The following is a 9,215-nucleotide window of genomic DNA, read 5'->3' as shown; positions in this document are numbered from 1 at the left end:
TAACTGGCGTCTCAGATGCAGTTCAGATTACTCATGTATAAATTTGGTTTTGACATTAGGCTCTTTATGTAGAGAGGACTGTGGATTTGATCACATTATTGCTGCGTGATTTTTGTTAGTAGCTGGACTATTCTTGATCATGTAAACACACTTAATGTGGTAGAAACCGATCATTTTACACTTTAAGTATAAACTCAGTCTGTGGGGAGATTATCTAACCCAAGAATCCTGGAGCGTAACCTTAAACAAAACCCAGCCTAAACCTACACACAGCTTCAATACAGCCTAATCCCACTCATAGCCACAGTTCAGTCTAAACACAGCCCAAACTAATTTTAATCTACACAGAGCTCTAATGCCCTCTGTTCTAGGAGATGAATTTGGGAGTCAAAAGCATACAGTAGCCCAAATTTGATCTTTCCACTGCTCAGGTAAATGGCCAAGCACATTTCTGTCCAGCCTACACTGCTGGATTCAGTCATTGTTTTCTATAGATTTTTTAATATATATATTTTTGTTTGATTTTTTTATTATAAAGATGTACTAAAATTGCAGTGTCGTGCATGAGTTTTCCAGAGAAACTGAACAGAAGACAGAAGTCCTTCATCAGCTCTGCCAGCATGAAGGATTTTCCCAAAATGTTTTTTTTCTGGAAAACTTGTGTACTACATTACAATTTGTAGGACATATTTAATCCTACATATAATTGAAATATTAACTACTTCTATATTTTTAACCACAATGCACTGCAGTAGCTTCCTGAAATATTATATACCTATTTATTATTTACTAGTAGTATTAATTACTATAAGTAGCTTGCTGATGTCCTTAAAGTTTCAACAATGAGGATGTACCAGGAGTGGCCACAGTCCAGTCAATATTGATATCATATCGAGAGCATATTTTGTCTTAAAATCAGACTCCATGTTTCCTTGGCTGAAAAAGTGCTTTCTGCTAGAATCGTCCCCAGCTCTTGTTCACCAGATTATAGAGCATCGTTTTTCTCCAAGACCTGGGTCGCAAAGCTGTCAGTAGACAATCCACTGCCATTCCCATCAGCCCTTGCACTCTGCCTTTTCTAATGCAGCAATAACATGGGCCTTAGTGATTAGCAGAGTTAGTAAAGATCAGTGTGTTGGAGGGAGTGAAAACAACAAAATGTGCCGCGAAAGAACTGGTGTATCAGGGTTGCAAGGCAAGTGCATGGCCAGTACACCACCTGCTGGAGCGTCCTGTAAATTACAAGCTTACAGCTGCACGCCGAATTAACTTCCCGTGTTGCCTTTTTGGATTAAGGCTCATGTCACGCACACAAACACACACACACACACACACACACACACACACACACACTCACACACACACTCACACACACACTCACACACACACACACTCACACACACACTCACACACACACTCACACACACACACTCACACACTCTCACACACTCACACACACTCACACACACTCACACACACTCACACACACTCACACTCACATGCACGCACACACACATGCAAGCACACGTGCGTTCATGCCCTCACACGCTCGCACACAAAGGATTCTAAAAGCAGGAAAATGACGACAGAGTCCCCATGCAGAGGTAAAAGCAAAGTCAGCAGATAGATTTAGAATGAGCGAGGCTGTCTGAGGCGCGAGGACCGACACCCCGGGACAAGCCCCGCCCCCCCCTCCCCGCGGCCACTCACGCGGGTTCGCTGCTGACGAAGCAGTGGGCGGCAGACAGCAGCCACTTGTCAGAGATGATGGAGGCGCCACACACATGCCCGCTCGTCTGGTAGTGGAGGCTGACCTGCCACGGCCATTCGCCCACGTCCGCATTCTGCCCGCCGACGATCCGGTTGTGCTTGTAGGGCCGCTTGCCGCAGTCTGAAACAGCAAGGGATGCTGGGAAATGAGACACAGCGAGCAGAAATAACAATGAGGGCGAGTGCATCTAATAAAGTTTCGCACGGTTCTCCAACACTGCAGTGTGGCACACCCACGATGCCGCATAAGCGTAACAGCAGCATGTGTGTGTGCTTTCACTGGAAGGCTCTCGTTCCTACGTTTCTAAAGTGATACATCCGTACGGATTGCATTTATCTATTTATGGAGCTGCAGAGACAGCCAAAGTTACTGGAAGAGAGACAGCGAAAGAAAATCAGCTGGCAAAAAACAGCCAAAAGTCCAGCATAGAGTCGAAAGTCCACCAAACAGTCTAAAGACCAGTAAAGACCAGTAATAGTGGTAAGAACACAAAGACCTCAGGCAACATCTGCGGGTCTGCAGCAAGTTTCAGTGAAAACGCGGCAACACCAAAGCAAAAAAACACGCACAGTGGCTCACGGGAAACAAAACGGAGGTGGAAAACCTCAGCGACCCCCGGGGACCTTGAAAGCACGTCGTGACTGATGAGCACTCCAGAAAGGTCAAACACGGTTTCAGAACAGAATGCAAAAAAAAAAAACCACAAACAAAATCACTGCACACAATGGAGCACGACTGAATGAGAAGGAAAAAAAAACCTGTCGAGGCCTGTTTCAGAAAATACAGGCTGTTTGGGGGGGGGGGGGGGTTTCTCCCACATGCCTTCAGTTTTGACATGAACCTGATGAAAGTTCTGCATCTCTGCTGCTGACCACCTGAAAGGTTATTTCCCCTTTTAGCACACGCAAAAGCCGGGCGCTGCGCTGGAACGTGCTGACCAACACGAGCCTTTTTGCACCTTCAGCGCGGACTGCGTTTCCAGTGCTGGAATTGGCATAAAAGGGCAGGATATTTGACTCAAATCTTTAATAAAGGTTGCTGTGTGTTTGGCTAGACCTGTGCAATTTACTGCAGAGACATTTCTACCCATAAAGCTGGATTTGGTAACCATGAGGACTATCAAAAAAACAGTACAAGTTCCACTGTTAGCCCGTCGCGAGGTTAAAATTAGCCCGTCGCGAGGTTAAAATGGGTTTGTGAGCATAGAGGAGACACCACATAAGAACTAAATCAAGGTGGCGGACTGGGAGACGGACTGCACGACTGTAGTGCACGACTGTAGTGCACGACTCACCACAGCCTTCTTCATCAGAGCCGTCTGGACAGTCGCTGACCTTGTCGCACTCCGCATTGATTTTGTTCAAACACTGGCCGCTCTTACAAGTGAACGTGAAGTCCGAGCATATTCCTGTTGCTGGGAGGAGAGAGGAGTGGAAGGAGAAAAGGGAGAGAGGGGTGATAGTTGGTGAGGAGGCGCACAGAGATGTGTAAAGGGAACAGAATTGGGTGTCAGAGGGATGCTGGGTAGTCTGTGTTTGAACATGGCAATGCAAGAGTGTCCCCATCCATCAGACGCATTGATCAAAAGAGGGTGCGGTTACTTACCACCCCTAAATTACATGGACACAACAAACAAACGAGTGAGTGAAACAGAGAGAGAGAGAGAGAGAGAGAGAGAGAGAGAGAGAGAGAGAGAGACGTGTGATTGAGCAACTAAAAGATCTCAAGACACTTTAATCACGCACACACCCCCAATTACCCACCCACCAACCGACACAGAAACACACATTTTCTCCACCTACGTGTTGAGCTCTATTGGGTGTAAAACTTAAAAGCTGATGAGAGGCATTGTGGGATTGTACAAGCCAGCCAGGCTAAATGCAGAAGACTAGACACGCTTAAACATAGCGTAACATAAGTATTCCATCCAGTGCGAGATGTCCCACGGGCGTGCTAATCACAGCTATGGAGAACATTTCCTGATTGCAGAATGAGTCTTCTCTTCCGCTTCAGTTTCTCTGTTTCCGTAGGTTTGTGTGTGATTGTTTCCTCTGGTGAATCCAGACCAGAAACATAATGGGAACACAACCCCTCACCCCCCCGCTGCCCCAACAGAGCATCAGAAGTCTGTTGATGTCTTTGACATGCTCACAGAACTCATTGTGGGGTTTTTTTGGGGTTTTTTTTAACTCCAATATCATGAGTTGTAGGCCATTCTATATAGCCATTCTACCGTACGATTCTTTGAAATTGCAGTAACACTGGATGACACTTTGGAAAATGGCAGAATAAAAGCTGTGTTCCCTGCACGATCTGTACCCTTCATCTTCCCAAAAGCAGCAACAGATGGAAGTCCACTCACGGTCTTTACAAGAGACCTCATCACTGCCATCTAAACAGTCTTTCTTGCCATCGCAGCTTACGTCCTGAGGCAAGCACGTCCCGTCACCACACCTTATCTGATTCTTCTTGCAGCCTGGAGGGGAAGGAAGAAGGAGTTAGAGAGAGAGAGAGAGAGAGAGAGAGAGAGAGAGAGAGAGAGAAAGGAACCATATGGCTATCATCACTTTATCAACATCATCTCTTTATCATAATAACCTCCCGTTCATATGATACAATGGAAGCCTGGCAGCTCCATACATAAGACTCTAGCCCAGATTAGAGGAAGCACTTCACTGCTGTATGGAGGAGGACGAAGACACTTACTGCAGTGCTCTTCATCACTGTTGTCGCCGCAGTCATTCACTTGGTCGCACAACCAGTACTTGGGCTTGCATATGCCGTTCGCACACTGAAAGTGGTCGTTCTCACATTCTGGGATGGAAAATGCACAGCAAACAAACAAACAAATACACACAAACACACACACACACCTTTGTAGGGTATTTGCTTATTAATGTAGGTATGTAATGCAACACCTACATTTACACATAACCTTAACCTCGGTAAGCAAAAAGAGATCACTTTCCAATCAGTTACAGCGTTTTCTGGCACCGCCGCCCCCGGAAACAGGCCCCTCCCACTTACGGCACTTCCTCTCATCGCTCATGTCTCCGCAGTCGTTCCAGCCATCGCACTGCAGCTCTTTGACAATGCATATCCCAGTGGAGCAGGCAAACTGCCCAGGGCAAGCTGCACACAGGGCACAGACAGATGGCAGGGGGCGGAGTCAGCGGGCGAGCACGTGCCAGTCCGCAAACGCCAAAGAAAACAAGCCAGCTACTCAGGATTCAGACCAGCAGGGCTGATCCCCTCTGCCAGTTAGCGCACGGCATCTGCCGAACGCAAGTCAGAACCGACGCAGACGACAAATCAGGCTGTCCCGATCGAAATACAGCATCCGCGGTCAGAGCAACTCACGGTTCTTCGGGTCATAGGCGCTGTACTGGGCCAGGAAGCCTTTGTCCGTGTACGACTGATCCGAGTGGAACTGGATCACCATGCTGTTGTTTGCGCTGCTGAGGGCCAGTACAGATCTCTCCCCACAATACCTAATGCGCAAGAGCCCAAAAACAGGAAGCAGAACAGTCAAGGACCCGCGTTGCACCGCTCTGCACCAGTCCAGAAAGGTCTGGCCGAGAGGCGGAAGCGTACCTGGTACCCAGTATCAGCACATAGTCCTTGTTGCAGACCCGAGGGTTCACGCCGGGCTCCTTCATCCGGAACATGAGGAACTTCACCCGGATGTTCATGCCCTTAGGGACCTGCAGGCGGACATGTTATAATGCATTATAATACGTTATAATACGTTATACAAAATTTTATATAGACATTAACAAGGACCATATTTATATGCATTTGAATTTTAACCTTCCATTGCACCACTAACATTAACTGCATATATTATGCTTTGCTTTCTGCATTATACTGGTGTTTCAAGGCAATCCTACTCGTTCACTTTGTCAAACAAACAGACCATATCGCGCAACATGTGCCCTGAAGCTTGAGGAAACAGACTTGTCTTAACGTTAGGCTGAAGCCGCTGGGGTGTGACATGTGCTAGTTACGTTGATGGTCCAGGTGCAGTCCACCGAGGGAGGGTAGAAGCTGGGATAGTATGGAGAGCTGATGTTACCGGACAGGCTGGTCAGAACACCTCCGCAGGACTTCACTGGGAAGACAGAGCGCTAGTGCTCAGGCAAGCCACATAACAATGCCACAGTAGCAGCCCAGAGAAATGACCCTCCTCATAGGCACTACCAAGACACACCACCGAGACATCACTGTTGGCACCACTGAGAGTCACTACTGAGACACACTGCTGAGACACCACTGATAGACATTTACCTATTCTACTATATTTGTTGATGCCAGCATGCCAGTCAAGCCTGACCACTGCCAAGTTGCCACTGTTAACCCTCACTGTTAACCCTCAATTGCTCAAGGTGTATTCAGTCAGAATTGTAAGTCGCTTTTATCCAAAGTGTCCACCAAATGTAAATGTGCCTAATATTTGCATACAACCATTTCCAATTCAGTTTGGTTCTGAATCACTGGAGACTCGTGTAACTGAATCAATTAGGTCAACAGTCAGACAGATGTATCGTGTTCCGACATGAATCCCTTGCATCAACAGATGCAATTAGTGATTAGGATAAGAACCACTGTAATTGGCATTGAAATGCAAGTGTGTCAGTCACTGAGAGATTTGTCTCTGTTTGTTATCCAAAGAGAGTGGCAGTCAACCTGTTAGATCAATGACATTGTAGAGCTTTTGACCTACATGTCATTATTAGCTTGTAATTACTTCTAGTAGACATATTCAGAAGCACATACAGATGAATAGATCTGAGGAGTAGTATCAATGATACGGAAAGATCGCTGAAATGAGGTTTGAAATGATATAAGTGTTACGTTTGAGGAAATTGGTGTTACCTGAGGATATGGGGTTGTTACCTGAGGGAACGGGGCATTACCTTTGGATTATGGGGCATTACCTGAGTGGATGGGTCATAATCTGTGAACATGGGGTGTTACATTTAGAATATAAGCAGTTACCTGGGGCAATGGGGCATTACATTTGAATATGGGGTATTATATTATCTGAGGAAATGGGACATCACATTTGAATACAGGGCCTTACCTCAAAGGATGGTGCATTACCTCAGGACATGGGGTGTAACATGGCCCTCATGGGCCATTACCTGAGGGGCTATCTTTGGATAGGGGCATTACCTGTGTAAAGGGGTTATTACCTAAGATGATGGGGCATTACATAAGAGGGAACAGGGCATTATATGGAAAGGATAAAAGGAAAGTGGGGATAGTGTGTAACCTGAGCGGTGGTGGAACATTACCTGAACTCAAAGGGATGGCAGTGTACTGTCCCTCGAAACCTTTCCTCTGGTCATTTGCGGTGACCAGGTTAATGAGCATCATGTTTCCAGAAGAGACAACTTCCAGGGGGTTAGTGGGAGGGCGCTGGCCACATTTCCTGTCGGTGTGGTATCAGCAGAGTTACCGTTACTGCGCCGGTAATGGACGAAAAAATAAAAGGCCAAATTCATACATCATACCTCCAGACTTAATGCGACGTTAACAGTAACGCAGTTCCTCATTTAGAAATGTAGATTGCGGGTGTTTTTTTTACCCGTTTACTCGTTTGCGTGAGATGTGGCGCTACTGCACTTTGGGCCAGATTTAGGTGGACCAGACGGTTCCCGTCCTACGTCATGCACACTGTGTAGCAGCAGAACTCTACATGTACATCTCAGTCTTTATCGGTTTAGAGTTTCTCTCTCAAACACCTGAATTTGCAGTTCTTACGGCAAACGTTTGTGGCATTCCGAGATCCTGCTCAGTCAAGTTACCTTCCTCTTCATACACTATTGAAGTTGAATGTTTTGGGTCTGTTCGTAGTGAGCGTGATGGCAATCTTTGCATTTTAAATACATCTTTCAATTAGCTAAACGGTTGCCTGGGCAGAATTTTGGTGATGACCTGCATGTGTGAGCAAACGCTTTTAGGGGAATGCTCATGCAATTTACCGTCAGACAGGTTCAGGTCATATTCTTTGCACACAACCATTTGGTGCTTGTGTTCTCCACATGGTGCTTGTGTTCTCTGGTACTGAGAACCACTGAACAAACTGATCTCTACCCTTCAGGAAAATGAACAGATTGGCACCGATCATCAAAGCAAGAGAGAAAAGTCGATTTGATTTCAACTACTGATGAACATGTCACCAGCATTTCAATCTTCTCTCCTAGCACACAATATGCCGCACTGTAATACATATAATCAGATTCAGCTTTTAATCACCAGTTATCAGACATTCTCTCCATTCTTTCCAAACAAGTAATTTAATGGGCAGAGCAAGAGATAAAACATGTCCATGAAGAATAATGATGTCATTACACACTGCTCTGCTACGGCTCACATAAACCAAATATCAGGCCTGAAACAGCCTCTTATCTCAGAGTCCAATTCCTGCTTTAAGCCTGAGAGTTTCTAAGCTTCACACTCAGCTTGAGAACCAATATTTGAAACGCGAAATGAGGGCAATACAGAGAGGGGAACAAAAAGAATTTTTTCCACCATTAAGGCTGAGTCCAGACCCAGCACTGAGTGAGCACACACACACACACACACACACACACACGGAATGTGGCTGACAGAATTTAAAAAAGAATCTTCACGACCCAAGTCAACCACCTGCAAAGCTTCAAACCCTAAAAACCACGATGAGCCAGAGCTAGCATCAAGGTGTTAAGTATTCAGTGTAGGTTTTCCTAATGAAAGTAATGAACTTTGACTTTCAAAAAAAGATTGGCAGACATAAATGGAGTATATAAACATAAACCCACGTATGACCTGTTATGTGCTCATAAAAAAATTGTAGTAATTTCGGTTATACCTATGGAGACTTCAAACAAAACCTCAAAAAAGGTCAATGTTAAAGCAAACCTTTTGTGGGAAGATGGGTCTACAATAAATAAAGGGACATAGTGAAAGGCAAGAAACTATTTTGCAGCATGCTAAAAAAAAAAAAAATGACATCCACTCACTGTGTGATGGCCTGAGACTCCTCTGGGCTGAGGGAGTTGTAGATGAAGACGTAGCTGTTAGAGCAGTCGTCCGCCATGTAGAACTTGGGGAACTTCACCAGGATGACGTTGCTTCGGGGTGAGCGGATGTGCCACTGACAGCGCGTCTGCAGCGGGTACTGTTCTGGGTAGCCCGGAGACGTGAAGTTCTGGGTCGTTCCGCTGGCCGTTAGCCGAACGATGCACTCTGGGGGAGAGAGGCTCTTTCTCCGTCATGCCGGAAGAACAAGCAAATCTGGTGTTGGAACGGAAAATGCCTACGGCTGGCGATTTGGCCCACGGATCTTCCCTACTGCAGCGTTTAGCTGCCCAAGCTAACCTCCACACTTCATATGCCACGTTCAGTTAACCACGCAGACAATGATTAGCTGGAAACAGTATGGGACACCTGGAACTGA

At 46.0% G+C, this 9,215-nt stretch overlaps 1 protein-coding gene across 3 annotated transcripts in view; it reads right to left on the bottom strand.

Annotated features, from left to right (window-relative positions):
- The window catches only part of st14 (ST14 transmembrane serine protease matriptase), a 28,084-nt gene that overhangs the window by 3,774 nt on the left and 15,095 nt on the right, over positions 1-9,215 (bottom strand). For 2 of the 3 annotated variants that reach the window (XM_027026810.3, XM_081699603.1), the window contains exons 7-16: positions 8,779-9,004; positions 7,069-7,205; positions 5,779-5,882; positions 5,366-5,475; positions 5,132-5,262; positions 4,799-4,903; positions 4,478-4,585; positions 4,134-4,247; positions 3,066-3,185; positions 1,711-1,891 (exon numbers count right to left, since the gene is read on the bottom strand). In XM_027026810.3, the coding sequence (XP_026882611.2) occupies positions 1,711-1,891; positions 3,066-3,185; positions 4,134-4,247; positions 4,478-4,585; positions 4,799-4,903; positions 5,132-5,262; positions 5,366-5,475; positions 5,779-5,882; positions 7,069-7,205; positions 8,779-9,004 (1,336 nt within the window). The remainder of the gene's footprint in view (positions 1-1,710; positions 1,892-3,065; positions 3,186-4,133; positions 4,248-4,477; positions 4,586-4,798; positions 4,904-5,131; positions 5,263-5,365; positions 5,476-5,778; positions 5,883-7,068; positions 7,206-8,778; positions 9,005-9,215) is intronic. The other variant, XM_081699604.1, reaches the window with a different exon arrangement.

This window comes from Electrophorus electricus, chromosome 17 (assembly GCF_041902795.1).
Source record: "Electrophorus electricus isolate QZ-2024a chromosome 17, ASM4190279v1, whole genome shotgun sequence".
NCBI classification, from domain to species: domain Eukaryota; kingdom Metazoa; phylum Chordata; class Actinopteri; order Gymnotiformes; family Gymnotidae; genus Electrophorus; species Electrophorus electricus.
The sequence above is the reverse complement of the archived record's forward strand: the minus strand, read 5'-3'. Positions and strand labels throughout refer to the sequence as shown.